The 24307-nt window shown below is 32.9% G+C and overlaps 1 protein-coding gene across 1 annotated transcript in view; it reads right to left on the bottom strand.

The window, feature by feature from the left end:
- fax (failed axon connections) overlaps positions 1-21761 on the bottom strand; it is a 50275-nt gene extending 28514 nt beyond the window's left edge. The window contains exon 1 of the mRNA XM_090120581.1: positions 21271-21761. Coding sequence (XP_089976707.1) covers positions 21271-21576 — 306 coding nt within the window. The 5' untranslated portion in view covers positions 21577-21761. The remainder of the gene's footprint in view (positions 1-21270) is intronic.
- Positions 21762-24307: the final 2546 nt, after the last annotated feature.

The following is a 24307-nucleotide window of genomic DNA, read 5'->3' as shown; positions in this document are numbered from 1 at the left end:
TGCGATATTTAATATGTAGTTGACGCACGCTTGGAATCCCATTGTTTTATTATAAAAGTTCACACTAAAATTGTCAATTCGCATCGTATTACTCAAATAACAAAAATATGAATTAATAACTCTTTCCCACGGCTTTTCACATTATGCATATCGTACGTCTTCAACAATTTGAAAACAAATTCCTTTATTTGGTCATTTATTAACGTGGTAACGAAGCAGACTTTCCAAGTAAATTAGTCCGTGACGAAATTTTTCCTCTCAAATAAGTCCCTAAACCATCTGCAATCCTATACGCCCCTATCTATAAAGATAAACTTACAATAAAAAACCAAACAGCCGGCCATCTGGCTGTAGTATTTCGTGCCACCGTGTGAAAGCGGAGCCGATCATTGCCCAATTCCTATACCACGTTCTAATTGTTTATTATCAAAAAAAGCTCGAATAATATTCCAGACAGTAGCTTCGTGACTAAGTCTTCAATAAATTATCACGGCGCCCACACCTATTAAAGCGGGAAATCAGCCTAGATAGTCTAATAATTCCTAGGGTAGGTAGCCACTTGCGTGAACTAAAATTCCACGCGATTTAACAAATGCTTCTTGATGACCCATTATTTGTGTTAGTGGAAACACTGGGAAGTTTGTGTGCTCTGCTTAATGTATTGATGGCTGGATGTTGGACAAACATTCGAAGCAAGTCGTATTTGTTTATGTTACGATATCGTAAACGTAAGCAGTAACTTCTAAGCTTATCACAATTGGAACTCCGCATAACGTGTAAGCTAAATATTGATATTCCATGAAAATGTAATAAGTCTCTTCAAGTATAGATCGCAAAGGTAAAAAAAGTTTTTGTGAAAATAAAATAAACGGGATTTGTTCACAGAGAACTGGAACAATTTTTTGCGTCGAATTTAAAACAAAATCTTTAAGCGCCTCGTTCAAATGTTTGAACAGCGATTGAAACTGAAACTATTCTATATGCATTCTGTACCATTCACGTGATGTAATATTATATTCTTTTCCGCAGAACATGTCGTATAAAACAATGCAACAACCCGTAAAATGCGTAGGTTTGTAATAAATTGCAATCTATTATTACATAACACCTCCTTAAATAGATACCATATTATAATATTATCTTATCTTATATATAAAATTCTCGTGTCACAATGTTAGTCTGCATACTCCTCCGAAACGGGTGGACCGATTCTCATGAAATTTTCTGTGCATATCGGGTAAGTCTGAGAATCGGCCAACATCTATTTTTCATATGTACCACGGGCGAAGCCGGGGCGGACCGCTAGTAATTTATAAACATCTATCTATACAGCAGAAATTCAAACATTTAATTAAGTAGACTTAGTAAAGCGTTTTTAAATAGAAGTAATACAGAAAGAAGGAAAATTTTATCACCGATTCAAAGCAATTTCTATAGAGAAGAATTCTCACATTCAGGGAGTACCTATTCCCTAACCAGCAAACCAGTAAAGTCCAGTCTACGAGCGTGACTTACTATTCCATTATCTATCGTACATTTTAACACCATTAGTAATGTATTGTTTTAATCTCCACCCACAATGAGCAGCATTGTGTTTAATTAACATTAATGAGGTTATGGGCTTCGTCTAATTTACACTATGGGGATGAGTCACGATCGCTTAAGGCACTACATGCTGTGAATAGGGATGTCGATACGTTATTTTATTGTGAATCATTGTTATTATTCATTGAATATAATTACGTCCTTATCAGTTTTATTGCTTCAAGAATAAATCAGAATAATGTTTGACATGTGCGTTATAATTGAGCGGGGTACCTCGTGAATCGTGAGGGTTCAAATGTGGAGTTCTCTGCTATTCAGTTAAAATTATTGGCCTATAAGTTTATATTTCACATTTAGTTAAATGTGAAATTCGTCTATGACATAACGATTATATTATTTTTATTTTATCCGGCACTCAGAAAATTTAATTTTCTTTCGAGTTTAGCCTAGTACTTTATACAGGGTGTCCCACTGTTGGTATACTAAGCTCAAAGGAGGTTATAGTTTTGCATACGCTGAGTACGTAAAAAATAATTAAAAAATTCCAGATGCATTTTTTTTTCAAATAGATGAATTCTTTAAACTTTATGTGTACACCCATAACAAGCGAGCCGCCCAACTTTGCCACCAGCACGTGAGCTATCGTTTAAGATTATGTTTTCATAGATAAAATGCTCATATTAGAGAAGCGGTATATGCCGGCTGCGCGAAGCTAGAGAAGAAAACGTGGATTTTCAGGAAAAATTTAGCAAAAAATTTTGGACGTAATTTTTTTTTAAATTATTTTTTACGTGATCAGTGTATGCAAAACTACAAGTTCCTTCGCGCTTAGTATACCAATAGTGGGACACCCTGTATATTGAATTACAAAAACTTAATAAATTGAATAATAATTAGAATTCTATGAAAAATAGATTGCGCAAAGCTCCAATTCCCTATACTTCCCATAGATAGGTGTAATTCTAATCCATTCTATGCATTAGAAGTCTTAAACATTCCCTACAGTGAAGCAACCATAACGCACGAAGCGGTTCTTAATCATTGCAAAGGAATTCAAAACAAACAGTAACTAATGGTTTTTACGTAACAACCGATACTGAGCTACGTAAATTACATTAGCACTATAAACACGTGGAACATTCGTTTGTAAGCAGAAATTACTACGAAGTAATGCGAGCTTAAAAAATGTGCGCCCTTTGTAAATGATCATATAGGTACTGTATCCAATAACGATTTAATATGAACGAAAGGATCACCCTAGTCAGCGTATTAAAATAAAGCGTAATTTTTTTAGTATAATATTCAACGCATGTTAGTTTTCGTACCAATCGGAGAAAACATTATTTAAGTATTTGTTTAAGTATTAGTAAGTTCATAATTCATATGATCAAAATACGGATATCATAGATAGGCAGTTTATTCACTGCATCTACAAATATAGCACCACTTGATTGATTGATCGTCATTTATACTAAACTATCTAGCCTAGATAAGTTATAGGACGTTCCTGCATGACATCCCTCTTATTTTAGTGTTTGTTAAGCATCTGCATTCTTCATTATAAGTGACACTTTCCGTATGGTAATTGAATGTGAGTTGGTTCAATTGATATAAGCTTCTATTTGTAGTTAAATATAAATCACACATCCTTTACAATAATACATTTTAACAAAATTCTCAAACGTCTGAAAGGGAAATACTATACGAGGATGTTAATTTGTAAATCGGGGTTAAATCAAAATAAAATGCGGACGACGTCACAGATAACGACTAGTTTATACGCTTATCTTGTAATATTACTCAATAACCTCATGGTAAGATTTTAACAACGCAACGCGTGAATCCTGTGATTTAGTTGCACCGGTTTCACAATCCGCCATTTAAGTGGACGCTCCCAAAACTGCGAAGGCTCTCAATTCTTTGGACTAGAATATACAATTATGCTATTTCATTTTAAACATTTATGTTGATCATTACAATGTATTAGATACCTTAGCATACACGTGTACCATAGCTTGAGAATGCATAATGAGCGTTTCGATAACCAAAGCGAACGTCGCTTGTGAACAAGCAAAACGGACGACTGAAGGAAGGTTCTCGTTAAAGATTTCGCATTAACATTACTAGGTGAACATCCTGCCAATGTAGGTTATCGCTACAATGTCTAGACTTGACCGGTTGGTTTCAAAGTACTTATTTTTTACTCCCACCGGCTCGGGAAAGTGCGGTGCATACCTCGGCCGCGTGATTTCATACCTGACTGGCCAACTCGCTGGTTTCTCGCTTCAACATGCACCGATATGCGTTGCTAATTCATATCCATAATTCTTGTGCTATTTATAGATTGTCTTGTCCTTAATTTCGCGAACACCTAGCCTAAATGATGGCAGTGATTTGATGGGTCCCTCCTTAGGGTCCCTCTTTCAATTCGGCATGTACGCTATGACATAGTGTCGAAAAGACGAATGTATTTTGTTTTGTTTAACAATAAACATAAAATAGCATTTTCTTTTCTATTGCTTTTACTACAAATTAATTGTCCTGGAACTAAAATTATATTCATTTAGGTCGAGTGTCGGATATGTAATGACCAATTTTGTCCCATGAGAAGTATCGAGAGACTTCACAATAAAAAAATGTACCAGCACGTCAACAAAAATCCATGCCCCACGTCCCATGTTGAATTCAAATAGAACTTCATTATCATTTTTGTACGGGACATAAACGGAGTTGTATGCGGAAGTCTGCATTGAGGATTGACAGGACACCTTAAACAATATACACGATAATGCAGCTGTTATTATGTGCTATGTACGAAGAATATTAATCGGACTTGTGTTCGTTTGTGTGATAGAATTTATGCCACGTGACCAGAAATTAGCGAATGCTTTATTGATGGTATAACAGGGAAAGTGATTGAAATGTATGTAGAGCCTAGCTGTTTGTTGCACCATACCCGAATAATTTCCGGGTTAAATTTCTTTCCCCATTCAAATACAGCGAATATGCTAGCTTTCGTTTCCGAATAGAAATCAATAATTAATATGTGAATTCAAATAAAATAAATCAAATTTCAAATTTATTTATTTGTTTCACAATTTTTACAACTCATATAAATTGTAGTAAATCCCTGGTTAACCCACTAGGAAAATCCTGTGCGGGGTCAACCAGTGACCTCCGTCGGCTTAGCATATTTTTAACAATATGATTTTAACAATACACATTTAGAGACAGAAATTTTTATGTAGGTACAATCTTCAAACTTAGTTAGACTTAACTTTAAAAAATAAATAAATACATATATAAATAAATAAGATTAATATACATATAATATATATAAAGATATTCATTATAAAATGGTTTCTTACAAGTTATCTAATTATGTGAGTATGTGTGTCTGTGTGTGTGAGTGAGTGTGTATGTGCTTGCGTGTACGTGTGTGTGCGTATGTATGTGTGTGTTTGTGTGATTTTTAGAGGATATCATACAAAATTTTTTCAGTGTCATCATAGCTTAATCCTTGAAACCAGTCGTGTGCTACTGTTCGAAGTTTGTAATTAGATAGATTAGATATTTTAAACTCCTTATTAGCAAAATTATATAAGGCGGGGCCCAAGAAATTTATATGATTTCTGCTTTTTTTAAGATTAGTTCTAGGAATAATAAAAACTTTATTCTTTTTACGCTTTGAAGCCAGGGTTAAGTCACTATTATCTCTAGGGAAACTATGCTGTTTTAAAATAAGGCTATGAAAGAATAGTTGTCGCACTGTGAGAACTTTAAACTCTTGATATAGGTCGAAGGTAGGGAACAGAAAAGGTTTGAAAGTAATAATTTTTAAGAGCATACGCTGAGCTCTTTCGAGACATATTAGACGCGTTTTTGCAGCTCCACCCCATGCGAGTATACAGTATCGAATGACAGATTCCCCCAAAGCCTTATATATTCTCATTTGAAAGGGATAGTCGCCAAGGTGTCTTATTGTTTTAAAGACCTTACCAAGTTTTCTGATCCTACCTGCGAGAGACTTAATGTGATGGTCCCACCTGAGGTGGTTGTCTATCGTTACACCTAGATATTTTATTTGTGCTACTCGCTCCAATGCTGCACATGAGCATTGATCCAGAGAAGCGCATCTATGAGCCTTAATTGTGAAATCGACATCCGGCTGTGTTTTAGTGGTCGTCGAAAAGGTGACATATTTCGTCTTGCTGTAATTCAACGTCAGCAGATTTTTGTCCAGCCATGAAATAACGGCATTTAGCGCGTATTCTGCGCTCCTCTGGACTAAGTCCCACGAACGGCCCTTTATGAGCAGGACTGTATCGTCAGCATAAGTGATTATTTGGCAGTTAGGGATGTTGAGGGAACAGAGATCGTTGATATATATTAAAAACAGGGTGGGGCCCAAAATACTGCCCTGCGGCACTCCGTATTCTATTTCTTGTACGTTACTGAGGGTAGAATTAATTTTGACCGTTTGTTTGCGCCCTGTCAGATAGGATCTAAATAAATTAAAGGTGTCTCCCCGAACACCAAGGCGTTCAAGTTTAGAGAGGAGGATTGGTACTGAAACCGTATCAAACGCCTTGGCTAGATCGAGGAAAATACCTACACATTTATTTCCACAATCATTATTCAGGTTAACGAAATTAGTTAATGCTTCAACTGCATGGCTGGTGGACAAATTTCTACGAAAGCCATACTGATTTGCAGATAAAAAATTTTGCGAATTTAAGTAGCTGATCAATCTATTGTTTATAATGCGTTCTAATATTTTCGATAGGATTGGTAGAATTGCTATAGGTCGATAGTTATTGACTAAAGACTTATCTCCGCTTTTAAAGATTGGACGAACGATAGCATGTTTAAAATCGCAAGGAAATACACCTTCTTCAAGACACCGGTTGAAAACTCGCGTTAATGGTTGAATTAATAAGTCTATGTTATCTTTAATCACACGTGAAGGAATGTAGTCGAACCCTGTAGCGCAGTCATTGTTCAGATTCTTGATGATATTGGTAATTTCATTATTATCGGTGGGCATTAGATGGAAAGAATTTATACTATTCTCTAACAGTGTGCAAGATCTGGCCAATTCGCTTTCTGTGCTATTTAATTTAAGTAAGATTTCACAAGCTAAACTTTTACCTACACAAGAGAAATAATCATTAACCATGTTAATTGATCGATACGTTTGAGAGTCGGTTGATATCAACTCGGTGGCTTCTACTCTGCTTTGTTCTAAATAACAAAAACGTTTAATGCATTTCCATAATAGCTTGGGATTATGTGAGTGTTTTTCGATTTCTGAACGTTCGTAAGCACGTTTTAGTTTTTTTAAGGTATTGTTGCAAATATTTCTATATTTTTTATAATCTGCCGAAAGAATAGTATTATCTGGGTACTTTTTACATTTTTTGTGCATACGATCACGTTTACGAATACATTTTAATAAACCTGGTGTAATCCAAGGTTTAAAGATACGTTTTGAATGTGGAAGGTATCGTAACAATGTATTATTTAGTACAGAGCCACTTATTACCTCCATCAAGTACGACACAGCCTGGTTAGGATCGCATATTTGCTCAATTTTACCCCAATCAAATTCCTTTAGATTATTTGAAACGCTTTGATAACAAGTACTTTTTACAGTTCTCACTTGAAAATTTAAATTAACTTTGAGGAAAAGTAGCACTGGGTAGTGGTCAGTTACTTCGGAGAGCAGCACAGCTGTGTTTGATACATAATTAGTTTTCATCATAACATGGTCGAGACAATTATTCCCCCTAGTGGGCAAGGTATGTGCTGGATATAGACCAAAAAATGCGCACAAGTTAAGATATTCCATAGCTTTTGGGTCGCAGCTATGTTCAGTAATATTAATATTAATATCACCCATTAAAATTATATTTGTGAAAGAACTGACCGATATCAAAATATTTTTAAGACTAATTAAGAACGGGTCAATATTCGAGAAACAAGGGGGCCGGTATATTGCTAGAATTACGCAATTTGATGAAATAGTAAGTTGTATGCACGTACCATTGGATAGATTTCTTTCTGTAGTTAAAACATTTTTTATACTTGACTTATAGTAAACAATGACCCCATCATTTTTATTATAGTTACATTTCGAAGCTGAAAAACAGTAACCATCCATAGAAGGATAATTGTCAAATTGTGATAGCCATCCCTCGGTTAATATAATTATATCCATTTGCATTTTAATACGCTGTAGCAAAACTAATAACCCATCAAAGTTACAATGAACGTTACGTATGTTTTGAGATAAAATAGCCATACCTTTATGTCCCATCTGCACTTGTAACTTCTTCTGCACACTTTCTGGAGAGCACGAAAAGGAACCACTTGTGTTTATAGAATCTAAATCAGTGTTTATTACATTTGAATCGAATGTAAAGAAATATTAAAAATCTCAAGGATTAAGACGTTAACGGTTGGTGTAAGAATTAAATTGTATTTTTGTGTATGTTCGCAACTCTGTAAGCTGTTAGGATATCTATATTTAATTATTATTGTTACAAACGCAAATTGATGCACTTTTATTTCTTCCACTAACGAATATATAAACTCACATTTATTACGTAAAAATATAGCAATATAATAAGATGGAGTTATGAAAAAGTAATAAAAATTAAAACGTATGAGGGTTGATGCAAAACATTTTACAGAGTAGTGAATGCGGCAGAGAAAACCTGGCCAAGCGTGAAATGTTTGTGTAATGCAATTGGTGTGATTGTTTATGTTTGTAGATAAGTGAATGAATATTATTATTAATAAATAAATAATTATAAATATAAGTATACAATAATAATAGAATTTCTGGACATGTTTTATAGCAAAATTAGTTATACAATACCTAATTGATAATTCACAATATGTAAGCACTATTCTATATTGGTTTATAGTTTTTAATTTGTATATCACTATGGAGGTGTACGTGCGGGCTTCCGTCAGTTTTTCTAATATAGACACGATTATTAGCAACCCAACAATATTTATAATTGATGGTTTTACATAATTGACGCGCAAGAAAAAACAACTTTTTTGTTTTATCGGGGTAACATTCTGAGACGTACACTATCACTTTTGGGCTAGCGATACCGAGATCACAAGAGTTCAAGCGCGCCTGTTTGTTTTTCTCGTTATATGATTTCACTGCTTTGATGAGACGATATTTGAGCTCGGAGTTTTTTAATTCAACTGATACGGGTTTGACACTGCTGGCGGGTCCTGGGTTTCGAGATATGTTGATAAGTTGCGAATCTTCTATTGGCATCCTTATAATTTCGCATAGTCTTCCAAAAATGTCTTTTAGGTCTTCATTTTCCTTTTTAGGTAAATTCCGGATTTCTAATATGTTCGCTCGTTGTTTCTGTTGCAGGTTGTACATTTGATTTTCGAGAACTTCTAGGCACTGCTGGTTTGCTTGATTTTCTTTTTCAAGAATTTCTAACTTTTTATTTCTATCATTAATGGTGTTTGATAAAAATTCAATAGATTTTTCCAGATCCAAGTTTATTTTTTGCATCTCTTTAACGTCGTGTTTAAGGGTTTTCACGTCTTGAACTAATTTCTCAATAATTTCATTTTTCCAACTATTTAACATAGAACTTATTTCGTCTTTAAAACACTTAAACAGTTCCTTCATTTCATCCGTTGAAGATGTCTTCTTCCTTTGAGTAATAAAAGTATTTGGTGATGCGTTCGTCGAATCTTTATTTGCTTTCAATTTATCCATATTATTTGATTATCTCGATCTCGATAGTCTCTGCGGCAAAGTTAGTCTGTGCAATTGAAGTTGGAAACGTAAGGTCACTATGCAGACGTCCGAACGACTCGAGCGCCGCCGACGGAATCTCGGAATTAGGAAAGTAATCAACCATTTCATATCTAAAAATTATGTGAGAGAGACACGTTATTTAAAAAAATATCCCATAAAGAAAGAAAGAAAGAAAGAAAAAACGTTTATTTAATGACAGCCTCACACGTACATAATGAAAAGCAATTTATACAATACTTATATGCTACAATACTAATCAATACTTAAAAATACACATTACTGAATATATACATCCTGCATAGTGTGTAAGCAACTTAAACATAACTTATTAGATACCAAAACTAATACCAATCCTAGACAAATACTTCTAATAATGGATATCAATACGTATTGTATTGGAAAACACAATGAAAAGTTCTTCAAATTCCATTTATTCTTGAAGGATAGTTTACGCTTCAATAACTCTCAATCGTTTAGGAATAAATGCGGTTTATTTTCAAACAATAATGTCGGTCCAATTGCACCGAAGTATTTACATTATCGAGTGTTAAACATCGATTTGTAGTTTCTCATTACTCAAACTTAATTGTGTATTTCTAAAGATTAATTGGAAAATGTTTGATATTTCGTATGAGTTAAAATAACATTTACTTCTAAGTAAGATTACTACAAATATCATAAAACGTGATAAAAACTAGCTGAACGAGTGTATACAACATGCGTGCTAATTAATTTCAAGAAACACCAATTTCTACAATTGTTTTATTTACGCCACATATCATCAACTACACACAAACAAACTATGCTTACAAAGAGCAAAAAACGATGCGCCAGCAAAACCTATCTAGGCCTTCCGCAAACCCACATACCACCTCCAAATACGCGGAGTCAGCGTCTCAATGACCGTGCCGAATGTACGCTACCGTAGCACGACTTACATTGCTTACATTTTTATTCGTTACGTCTAGAAGTGGTTCGAATTGAACGACTGTGAAATCGAGCTTTAATTCAATTGGCACCCGGTTACGGTTCGATTTTACGCGTTTTTAAGGAATTTATTTTTTAGCTATATTTTTTAACTACGATCAATAACGTTTTTAAAAGCTTTTTAAAGTAATTACTTATGCAAAATTTCCTTTATTTTACTACCCATGTGTAATATCCACAATTTCATTGAAGATGATAACTGATAATGAAGTAGTAAAAATACCCTTGTATTATCGAAAACAATAGGATTACTGATCATCTACTTGGAACCAAAGATAAATAAAACCTTTACGAAAAAGGATTATTTTCGGCGAGACTTAAGCTACCAAAAGATTTTTCTGTAGAGAGATAATAGGGAACATTATTACCCCGGGCCATTACTCGATAATACGTTCACGAGTTCCTAACGGAATATTCTCGAAGCTATAATACCTACCAATAAGCGTATCGATAACGCCATACCATCAAAGGCGCGATGTCTGACGCCATAGCCATTGTCCCCTAATTAATTATAATCAGACTTCAGACGTTCGCGTGACTATCGTCTACTTAGGGCCAGCCCATATTCCCTGAAGTATGGCAACACGCGATTCCTGTCACTAAATTAGCCTAGTTATGGGAACTTCGCGATCATCATATAATGGTAATGTTCCCGACTTAGCATATGGTCACACCATGATCCCTTGAACAGTAGGAAGGTGATAAAATTTCATGGATATGCTAATTCAGCCAATTACTAAGTATGCATATTTTTGTCAAATAAACAAAATACTTATGACAAATACCCTTTAATTATTGTAACAGTGTTTTTGAGACATACACTCAGAACGGCGACCCCGTTAGGGCATTTAGAGAGACATCCTAATAATGCCACCAGACACTCAGTTCTCGAGTAATCGTTTTGCACACGACACAGCACTTATTCAGCATTTACTGTACTATTTTCCAACAGTTCTAGAACTTTCGTTTGACCGGACGAAAGTGTGCCGGAGGTGTGGACGTGCCTAGAGACGTATCCACCATTCTGAGAAAGCTTCAACCACAAAGTATCTCATGAGAAATACGGCTTATACCTCGTATTGTTACTTCAAGAATTGCGCGTATATTATATTTCCATGATTTATCAGTGACTGTATCACACCATATTTTTTATTTATAAAACTGCAATATTTATTGCAGTTTTATAAATAAAAAATCGAATTTAGTTTATGAGTTGTGCCTCGTGTTAGGCAAAGTTAAATTAGAAAACTACTAGTTCTATGCTCGATTTTAAGTTTCATTTAGTTAACGGAAATTTATTCCAACTTAGACTTGTCACAGCGTAAGTTCAATGAAAAACGTTCCGCAAATTTACGAAATATACTGGTAACATGAAAATATATAGTTAGTTGAAATCATACTCGACATAATTTATTTAGATTACAGTTTCATTAATAAAAATTTGTCTGACACAAAATAATTTGTTCCTTAGCTATCTCATTGTTATTGCGTATAAAATATGTACCTCATAAATCAATAAATAATTATATATTGAAATAAACAGGCCTCCGTCCGTGAACTTAAGGCGAAAGTCCTACTATTATCATTGAGCTTTTAATAATACTAGCAATAAATTGGACATAATAACGATGGTGATTTACAAGCGTGCTTTACTCGATAATGAATAAATCCTTGAAGAGGTACCATAATGTATAACAATGACGCAGAAAAACAATGAACGCATTGCTATGCGGTTTGAGACATACCGTGCAGTTTTTAATAAATTCATACCCACACTGCATGCCTTGTTTTCCTCTATGCACTACTTTATAGCTCAGGATATTTATTTGATAAACATTTCATAGTCATCAACTATGTACGCTTTTTCATTATCTTTAGCAGAAATACCATCTCATACTTATTATGAACTCAAAATTTATTTTTTTCATTAATTATTTTTAATAATTAATTTCCTAATCCTTGTTTTAAATATTATTTTTAAAGAAAAAGTTTTTATGTCCGATTCTTTTAAAATTATTTCACGCAACACGAGAATAATTCGATTATCCTTACAAATAATCCTGTTTCCTTATAAAGAATGCTAACGAGTTGATCTTATACATATGTACATATATATAATAGGACTGTTAGGTTCGTTTATATTTTTTGTTTTGTATCCGAAACTGTTTACAAAACGATGAATTTAAAAAGTTTTTAATACTCGAGTCACGACAAAGGTATTATTTATCACTCTTCAGGCTGTTGTGATAAGTTAACTGTACAATTTTAAATGAAATTGAAACAAATAAATGGCAGAACAAGAGATGTCACATTTTGTTTTCACAAATTAGTTAGGTCACTATTAGCATAGTTACATTAGGCAAATAATGTTAAAATTAACAAGAACTGTAAGCACATACAGCCACGCTCTATAAAGCACTAGCCGCTCCGCGCGGTTTCACCCCTGTGGCTCCTCTCCTGTTGGTCGTAGCGTGATGATTTATAGCCAGCCTTCCTCGATAAATGAGATATCTAACACCGAAAGAATTTTTCAAATCGGACCAGTAGTTCTCGAGATTAGCGCGTTCAAACAAACAAACTAACTAACTCTTCAGCTTTATAATATTAGTATAGATTACACATAGTACTTGATATAAAGATAATAATGAAACACGATGCTAATGAATTCTTTTAATTCAAACCCATGAAGTGACATGTGGGACCCATTTAAATAATTAATGTCATAAACTACATGACATATCGTCAGCCCGCCTTTTGTAATTATTATGAATTTTTTAACATTAAGTTATAACGATATCATCAGCATGTATGTTTTTAACTATACTGTTAAAAGATTATTAATTATGAATCATTTTATCGAAAAAATAAATAAAAAAGTTGGTAAAACTAGTTCTTTCAAGTTATTTTTACTGTGTAAATAGATACTATTTGTCTAACCTTAATCTTATCTTAATACTATTATAAAGGCGAACGGGTTTTTCTTTGAAAACGCGGGCGAAGCCGCGGGTGGAAAGCTAGTTTTATAATATTAATGATAATCTATGACTGAGTGGCCGGAAAAAAGGCTGAGTATTTTTTTTAATAATAACTATTAATTATAATTTTGGTACCAAAAACAAAATAAAACATAAATTTGACACGAACTTTCACTCAGAGAAATGGTTCGTCCCTTCAGTACATAAGTGCATACAGTATAAACAAAGCATACAGTCGTATAGTACAGAGACGCTCAGTCAGACCACAAGGTTGGGACTGGGGGCAATAACCCGTCCCCTCGCCGCCGATATCGAATTGTCTCACTGTATCAAACTTGTTTGCTTCAACAGTTTACGTTATTCCACGCATTTTGTATGTAATGTTTATTGATTATTTTAATGAAAGTAGTGATGGATAATTGAATTGTAATTTATCACATGAACCCGATACTAAATTCTAAAAATTCATACTGTAAAATCTTTTCAATATGTACTCGATAAATACATGAAAACATACTAACTAATATTTTCTATCGAATTAAGTTGCTATAGTTTTAATAATTTTAAATAGAACATCTGTATACGAGTATATTTGTATAACACTAAAACAAAATTGTACAGAATGTTCTATACAGAAGGAACAAAGCCGTGGTCTCCAACTAGTCTCGTCACTCGTGTAGCCCGCCCGCGGGTTATGATTATGGCCGGTCGCGTTTACTTACATCTTTAGCTATTTTTAGAATATAAATACCGACATATTAAGTTGGATAATAAACTCTTCCGCTAAGAAGATACAAATTTATAAATTAGTTTATATTTGGTTTTACATGATTCCGTTTATAAGTTTTTATTTTAAATATTTAGTATGAAAGCAGAAAGCTGTCTAACAAAAATTGGATGTGCGATAGGTTTCATATTTTAAATTTAAATTTAACGATACCACTTATCAAATATTTTAAAACTTATAGAATTTGCGTTTACTGTTTGCGGAATATTATCTGCTTTAAAACTGCGGGTTTTAAATTTATTCCTTCATCGTACATGTTCTTTGGACCCGTACATCCCATTTCACCATTCATTAAACTATAAAAGCCCTAAGTACGTCGAGATTCAATTGATAGCATTCAATTAGGGTGCAATGAAGCGAACCTGAACTCCCATCTATACATCAGTAAGTGTCCGTTTATAATTTCAAATAGGAGCTTTTTTGCCCACGGTTTTTAAGGGCTACTAGTTTATTTTTAAAACGCAAAAAAAGGGTTCAAAAATAGTGGGCGTCACATTTTATCATAAAGATCAGTATGAAAGTAACCCTGATTTTTTTTTTCATTATAGTGTGATCAGGAGTTTGACCAACCAGTTTTAAACGCGATTTATTTAAAGCATTGCGACACTTGCTAAACTAAAAATCGTATTAAAATTATAAATCCAATATAAACCCTTAATTTTCCTAAGATCAACTCAAGATAAGACAACAATAATGTATTTTACATTTATCGTCTCTACACGGCTTATTTACCTGTTTAAACTTGTTTTTTAGATGTTCCCCAGACTGCGTAGAACCTAAGTGAACCTAAATTAGATACCAGTTTGTATCGTGGAATGCAATAAAAACTAGCCTACGGCTATTTCTGATAACCAATTATGTTTATGGTCTAAAACGGTAGAGTATTTGATTAAAATATATGCTAAGTGTGTGTGCTTTTATATGTTTTCTTTAGTCTTTACTTGTAGGTATCCGTATTTTTGTTATTGTATCAAAACAGAAACGAATACAATTATTCAAGCGTAACAAACCCGTAGTTTCATTAGAGTTTATTAAGTAGCATTGAATGGATTATAAAAAAAAAACAAACATTAGTAAAAACAAACGAAAGCAGTTTACAGCTATTAGTTTGCGCGCGAACCGTTTCTAACAAATGTTACGTTTTGTAAACACAGATAATTCCGATTTGTGTTGACGCGTTATACCGTGATAATCGTAATTAAGATGACGAAAGCCGTGAACAATTGTATCAAAAATATTTGCTTCAAAATGTGGACGAAGATTCTACCATAACACCTCTTTACCACACATTCTACCAGCAAACATACAATCAAACATTGGAATGAAATAAAAACTTTCGTTAAATTATTAAAAAGAACCACCAGAAATAGGACAAAAAATATTAAAAAATGCATATCAATGCATACTTTGAATGCAAATTAGTGGGATAAGTATTCGAAAAAAAACCTACTCTTTTTCAAATAAAAAATATTTAGATATCGTAAACCTTTCGTAAACGTACCTACTACGTCATTCACAAGATTAGTTCATTTAAAGTTTTTTTTTATTATATCACATCTTTAATACAAATATTCCATCTACTTTCGTTATACATGTATGCGATTTCGAAGCATGTTGTCTTTCAACGCGTCTTAAATGTCTTCAGTCACGGCATCCGACAATTGTTTCAAGACCAGATGAAATTGAAGCCGATTACACAAACACGATGTTTACAGTAATTATTTTAAATTCCCGGTAAGTACGTAACATATTATTAAAGTATTAACTTCTTTTAAATTATTAGTGTAACTATTTATTTTAATGATTTACGTAATCCACCCATAAAAAACCGGGATTAAATATAGACGCGCTTTTTAAATCCATGTTATATAATATATTATAATTTATAACCAACTCGTGATATACTTACGCGTCATTAAAACAATGGTAATACTGTCAGTGAAATCAAGTATCAAGTAATTATAACAAAAACAAAAACCGACTGCGTGGAAAACTGTTAACTAATTTATTTCCCAGTCGAGTAAAATAATTTTAAATCTAGTAAGTTTCAGTCTTCAAACATCGCCATAAATGCGTAATTATAATATCGATATAATAGTTAATAGTTATAAAAAAACTAGCTACAAAGCGTGCCAAAGAATACAAATGTTAACTTTATTAATGTTGTTAAGTTTTATTTCCTTTTATGAGCTTTTTGTTATTATAAATTAATAAAAAAATTATATTTATTATAATAAACTGTTATGTTAGTAAGTTCTATTCGATGTGGACAAATAATATAAAAAGAAAAGTGAAACTCTCGTAAACATATCCCTCTTTCGCGCAGTCGGGTAAAAAAGACCCCGCTCATTCGAGCCGAGCGGCCACAAAAACAAGATATTTCCCGCGGCCTCTCTCCCAGAACCCGTTTGCCCCAAATCAGTCCGCTACGAACTTCTCATTCTTATTGTGTCAAGTTTCGACGTTCTTTTTTGTCGTTATAGGGCTTTTTATACCCAGGAATTTGGTAACAAAATGCATGCTTCGAAAAAGCAAAAAGGACAAACGCGCGTTCTTACTGTAATTACTTCGAACTTAAATTTTATATGGCTTGATATGTATATAATATTGATAACTGAGATTCCAAAAAACATATTTTTAAATTAACTATACGATAAGAAGGAAAGCCGCTTTATTTTATAGCGTTACTCCTTACTTACATACTTCCTTGTTATTCACGTCCTAAACATAAAAATTAATTAACTTATCCCTTTTCAATCCCAAATAATAAAAAGCAAGTGTCCTACTATACTTTCTTTGTGGATGCCCACTTTCACGACATGTTGTCGGTACCTTTTAAATACTACGTCTCGTATCCCATGAGAATAAAAGTGTTAAGAATCCCCTTAATTAAATCGTTATCATCATGTTATTGTAAAGGTAGTTGTGTCATAAAATGTAAGAAAGGCATATAGTACTATTCGTTCAACCTTCTTCTTCGCCTTTTGTTCTGTTCTTGATTCCTTGGTGTATGAACTATCGAAATTGAATCTGGTGCTATGTTTATTGTTTGTTCGTCTGTAGATATTTGAATGGCTCTAATCGATTCATCATTAGTTGAGATGTAGGTGTTGATAGTCCTATACTTTGTGTGTTATAATTTACTGCTGTGTTTATAAATACGTTATCGCCAAGTACTTGACTTAATAAAATTGATGAATGCTGGCTGCTTGTTTTTGAAGAATGCTGAAGTCAATAAACGTATCTAATATATCTATCTAAGATCTATAATATAATATTTTATAATGTTTTTAGCTACTACCCCTGTGACTCCTTTGACAATTGCAATGACCGTTGTTTGAGTTGTGTGTGATTGTGACATCAGTTTGAACAGGCATTTCTCAAAGAATTTTAGAGGTATCATTTTCTTTTACTTGTGGTTGTACAAGTGTTTCTTTCCACCAGAGGTTTGAATCTGCCAGTTTGTGTTTTTTAGCTACTACTATACTATCTTTACGTATACGATTAAATCGAACTTCCCTATATTTTTTAGCAAGAATCATTTAACCCCCAAATTATCTAAAAACCATTACAACCAGAGTGGCTAACTGAGCTTGAACGTCAGTTAAAGCATTGCTCTGTGTAACTATATCATTGAACACGTAACAATGAAGAGTATATACAATTTTATTGATTGTTCTCAATCTAATCAAAAACTCCACCTATTACAAGAAACTGTAACTAACATAACATTGATAGTCTACATCAGTCATCCACGATTAAAGCGTGATATTCTACACTTACATATGTACGAGATACATAAACATTTGTAAAACGCATAATAATCGTATCTGAACATGAGACGTGCAGGAATTCTCATTAAGCATATATTTATTGAGGCTTGTTGGAACGCAATAATGAGCTGCGTAATCTAATCCTCGAATCTCAATTTTATCAGTAAAGTGTGATATTTCCTTTGAAAATAGGATTCTTAAGGCTTATACATGCGCTAATAACCTTGACCATACTTGACGGATCTCAAACCTCTCCCGCTGCACGTCCTTTTTTCCTCGCATTTTGTATTTAAAAAGATACCAATCAGTGAAACAAAAAATCCTCGTCAGGGACTGTTGTGTAACTGCTAATTTATTAAACATAAAATTTTCAGAGCTCTAAGTCAGCAGGTTACGAAGTTTATAGAGTATTTGCGGAAAAATCGATGACCACGGCACATTTTTTTTCTAGAAATCTATTAACTTTGGAAAAAAGTCCTCGCGAGCAATTAAAGATCAAAGACCATCCTATTTTATACATTTTTTTCGGTATTGTGCTTTATATTGTACCAGACTTTATAGAGGTTGAACATAGTCGAAATTGCCGGGTAACGCCTTAAGGAAAATATATTAAATACGAGATGGTATGTGCGAGACGGGAGGTATACGAGTACTATTCATACTATATAGATGCATGTATGTTGCTCTGTCTGTCTATAACGCGGCGATGTAATCGATAACGCTTCTTGAGACGTATTATAAATTGTTGAAGAGTCCAGTGACAATATAATGTTACAAAATCAGAAACTCTACTAAGCAGGGGGAATGGGGTTGGAAATTATTATGGGGAACGATATTCTCGCCATAACTTTTACGTTAAAGTTAACCCGTGTGCGAAGTGTTCGACCTACCGAGCGTAATGAAAAGGAAAATGTAGTTACCAGTAAGTTATGCGATGGTATTTATATCACTATATTACAGAAAACAGAAACCGTATCGTAGTTTTATTTCGTTCGTTATAGATTTTAAATGTGTGTAGATCAATCAGGTATTCGCACATAACATCGTTTATGTACATTAACAGTTTATTGGACCGTTTATACGAATTTCAAAAACAATTAAAAAAAATTAAATCGCCGAGAAACTGATTTTTGTGTGACTATGAATTATCCAAAAGTAATTAGGTAAGTAATTAAGAATATTTCTTGCAAATAGCTTAACTACATCAAAACTTAACAACCAAATAGCGGAAAGCTTACAAAGAAAAGTTAACGAGAAAGACAAAAGCTCGACGCGACAAAGCTAAACTCCGGGGTTATAAAAATACCATGAATCGTATAAAGTTAATTGAGCTTCAGTCGATTTCGCACTGAAGTCACCCTCGAGCGTGCGAGTCCCGACACAGCGCGTCCATTATAAATATTAATTGTATAATTTTTCTTCGCCGACATGCCCTTCGGCAACATCTGGCAACCACGCCTCGAGCGATAACCTTTTTTGTGCAAACACCATAACGGGAGGACGGAACAAGAATTTTTAAATAATAACAACGCAAACGGAGACGCAGTCGAAATCACTATTTCTTTTATCGTCTTAGTTTTAAACAAACAGTTGAGCATGTATTTCAGAGACGATTTCTTCGACATAAATGAGAAAAGAAAAATCGTGCATAGCTTCACGCGGGATCTACTGCGATGTGGATGGATATATACATATTAAATATTTATAAAGGACCGAGACAAGGGCTGGCCGATCTACATGGCGTTATCGCGTCGTCCAGACCTTTCCAAAATCGTTATTATTCTCGAAACATCTCGAAGCAGTGAATGACATTATAATTTGTATAGTCGAGCATTTGTCCCGAGGCTGTTATAAATAACTTATGATATGATATACCTACGTAAGGATAAATATAGATTCGATACCGCAATACCCTTTGAAAAAAGTATTTTTAAGCAATTTCACACGCTGGTTTCAAGTAGAGTAATTAGGTATGTATCATAGAAGCAGCTGTACTATTTTCAATTGAGAGAAAAATAAATCGTCGCAAATGAATACTCCGTTTCAACAACTTGCGTTTAATATAATACTAAAAGCTCTGATTGGTTGCAAGTTAAAACTTGTACACACGTCTTTTGTTCTAACTTAGGTAGGTTTTAAAACAATAAAGCTGATTTCACACTGGGTCCCAGAACAAAGAAAAAAATAAGACCGCTTTATAAATTTTATGTTTCTAGTAGACTCTTAGTAATAATTTTTGCTCAACTTACACATAAAGTGTAGGTAATGTTTGAAAATGATGAAGATTATTACTTGAGAATAAATCATAAAATTAAAAAAAATATATATAGATTATTTTCTTTCAGTCTTATCGACTTCACCAATTTTATACATGAAGATGTAAAAAGATAACTCTTTTAAATGTGTGCCAGTTATTATACTGATGATCTATATGCCTATATCATTAATTAATTATATATAAATGCGTCAGTTATGTTAATCAAGTGTGAATATAGCATGCTTGGTCCATAATAATAAGTGATCAGTAGTAACTTAGTGTACTTGCATTCCTTTATGCATTGTATTAATATCGGTTATATATCTAGCATATTAATTAGAAAAAGTAGCTCATACACATACCAATGCAACTGTGGAATAGGTATTGATATGGTTTTGTTACTTCATAATTTATAGGTTGAAATTTAATTAAAGTTTTATGCACCAATTTAATTACATAATTTTCTTTTTAGTTAATGTAAAAAAATTGTACAGTTTATATTTTATTGCTAAAATCTGGGTGTATTAAAGTTTCTTTTTATTAATAAGTAACTAACATGAAGGAACCTGTTACTTATGCCATTTTCATTGATAGGTACACCGTACAGGTACTACTGACAAAATACCTACCAATACCAAAAGTACAAAATTTATGAATTTTGAAAAAAGAAGGATTTTATAAAAGGTATGTACATATTTATGATGAATAGTTTTTATTTTCTATAAAAATGATTTTTATTTCCAAAGTTGACTTTTTATTTTATTTTATAAATACATCATTCTATTTATTTTATCCCCGATGGGTTTATTAACAAATTAGGTACAAATTGTGTTGATGCATGAAATAAATAATGATGGGCGAGAAATAAATTCGCAAGGCGAAGTTCGCGGCTGCAGCGTCGTCCGTAAAATGATAAATGAAACATTTTAATAAATCTCTCAAACATTCCATGAAAATTACCAATAGATGCCAATTAATTAATCCCAGTTAACAAAACAATATATAAACTTCATGGTTCTCGTCGGTACAAAGAAAAAAATAACCACGCCCAAACTTGGAAGAAACTTTTCAAACATGGAATGTTCGATCGATACGCAAGCGGTTTCAAAAAAAAATATTTTAATGCACATTCCACTTACCTCGTATTTGATGCCGGCCAAACGAAGCCATGTCTCGACTTTCAAGCAGTACGGAGAAGTAGACGGCAACAAAGGCGTTCGGGAAAATTGATATAGGTAAACGACATCTTGTTGAAAATTAGCTTTGTGAACGGTCGGCTTAGGCTGTGCCGGTTCAGCTTTCTTTTCTTCGGCTGCTTTCTCTTCTGCCTTTTCGGCAGCAGCAGCTTCTTCCTTTGTTTGGCTATTGTCAACCGGCGCGTCCTCTTTCATCTCCTTTTCCTTGGTGGTATTATCGGGAGCATTATTGATAACTTCCGTAGCCATTCTGATTTTTTTATGCACAAGTTTAATATATCAAAATTTAATAACACACGACAACGCTTCAGCGAGTGTCTTTTGTTTTCTGTAATATGGCTGAGTCCCGTTTAAACAAGGCGCGCTTGTCGTTAGCAAGTTGGCGGACTTGACTACCGTAACGCCGCGCTACAGATAGTCAACTGACTAAACTCGTTGCCCGGCAACGCTATTCAGTATTCACTGTTTCAAAATGGCGACGGGGCTCACTGGTGTGAACTGTGAATAGGGATTATGAACAATGCAGAGTGCATTAAATTTACAACAATGTTCGTTATACTAAGTGCACGAAACGAGATACTAGTTCCAAAAAATATCCTGAATACCCTTTCATAAATTTTCCTACACTTATAATTAATTTTATATCCTCTGAAACTATATCATCAATTAATTAATAAAATTATGATTCATATCAAAATATATTCATCTGTGTTTGACAGTGTAAGAACAAGGAAAGACTTTTTTTTAGTGATACCAATTAATAAATCCAATATTTTATGTACTTATTAATATTAAATTTTCTTAATCAAATACGGCATCGTATCCGATCTAATAGCCTTGCATTCAGCCAATCCCAATGAAAGTATTAAAAACTGTCACGGATTGACCGGATATCCTTTTTGGGCAGGGGAGAAAGCGTCGCTCTTTTAATTTAAATACATTTAGTATGTACCTAATTAACTACAAGGCTTATTTAAATAAGCAGTATTTAAAATGATTGTTTGTGATTTATAGGATACTTAATAAACGTGTGTTTTTATTTTATTATAAATAAACAAAAAAATACATAAAACATTTTATTCGTACTTCGTACAAATATAATATGTATTAAGCACAAGTACGGGGCATGCGCGCTGTTTATTCTTATATCAAGGCAAATTCACAATAGCCTGTAACTTTACTGTTCTGTGGTTTTTACTGCATGTGTATTGAAGTAAATCCGATGCGTTGCACATTGATATCTATTTGTGTTTTTATATCAATGGGTTTATAGAATTTTGTATAATGCATGCCTAGATTTTTTCGAAAAAGGAGTAGATATTTATTCATTTACTTTTTACTAAATAATATGCTCAAACTTTACTATTTTTAATATCATTTCGGTACTATAAATTATGATGAAATAATGTTAAACATATTATATTTCATGGTATATAGAAATTTTCATAACTACTAATATTTAAAATTATAAAAACAGCGACAACAGCAACACCTTTTTTCATGATCATTTTTCATCATCATATTTTTTTCTATATGATTATTGAAACTAAGAGTGCCAATCCAAACATATGAAACATGTTGAAGTTGGCACTATTGTCATCTTGCTCGCTATTTAGTTCTTATTACTGTGGAATAGGGGATATTTTACATTCTCATCGACTCGTGCCTAGCTTCAGTCCAGCCAAAAAGATTAATAATTATTTATTATAATAAAAATCAAGAACTATCTCAGATAACTTGGCAATTTTGTAACTCTTGTAAATATTCAGGTATAGTTTTATTGTCAATTGTTATCAATAAGTATCTAGTTACATATTTAATATTTTAATTCTTAAGTTATGTTGCATACTTTCTACAAGGGAAATCATAAAACAAGCGAACAATTTATATCCATCCAATTTATATGAACTGGACATAATATAATAAATCTAGGCAAAATGTATATGTAGGTAATAAATAGGCACACTTTGCAATATTGGTTACTAATATTTATATTTAAAAAAAATACACTCTGAATACAACTCCAACCAAACATAACTTTACATGGGTGATCTATAAAAAAAACTTATTAAAAAATAAAAACAACAGGTTGCGACTTAAACAAGGGATATATTATTCTAGTAAAAAACAGTAAATTGAAAGTGATCCAAGTGTATGGGAAAATGAATTAAACAGCCTTAACCATATCTTTATTACATGTAGGTATACATTTATACACAGTATATCCAAAAATAGAGAACAATTACAAAATCGTATTCCAATATAAAATATAACAGATTCAATTAATTTCGTAATCATAGTATAGTTTTTTATGTAGTAATTTACTTATGTAATATCTACATAATATGAGGTATTACAACTTTTACATTATTGCTATTTTTTATACTTTACTCTTAGTTCAGGGCTCTGAATTAATACGTCAGGTACCGCATTTTTACTTCAAAAATAATTAGTTTTTGAATTGGGAGAAATATTATGTCACCAATTTTGTTCAATTACGATATCCTGACGTTACTTATTCATAAGGAAAAATTCGAACATGAATACTAGTATAACAGAGTATAAAAATTTATCTGGCTAGTCATATTTTGCAGAACGTATAAAACAAAGAATAAAAAAAAGAAACAACTATAGTTCCAAAGTATTCCAATTGGAATTTGTCTTTCCATATTTGATTTTTTATACAAAAGGTCCATAGATATAAAAATTATATTTATAACTCATCTATTATTGTTACTCGATGGCAAAGTATAAAATAGACTGTTTTGTTGTATATTTATTCCAGTTTCAATGGTCTGAGAAGCAACTAAACTTTTAGAACTTATTTGGTATAATTTATTTATAAATAACCAATTTGTTTGATTTAAGTCGTTCAGCTCTCTAGTATTCATATTTGAAATAAGGCTTCGTACGATAAAATTTCTTTGTACAGCAAAATTTATCATTACTAACCTTACTGATTATTTTTATCAAGAATCAA

The sequence above is a fragment of the Colias eurytheme genome, chromosome 1 (assembly GCF_061535395.1).
Source record: "Colias eurytheme isolate Ceu_HAF_F1 chromosome 1, ilColEury1 Martin Lab GWU primary, whole genome shotgun sequence".
Taxonomy (NCBI): Eukaryota; Metazoa; Arthropoda; class Insecta; order Lepidoptera; family Pieridae; genus Colias; species Colias eurytheme.
Note: the sequence above shows the minus strand (reverse complement) of the source record. Positions and strands in the feature narration are given on the sequence as shown.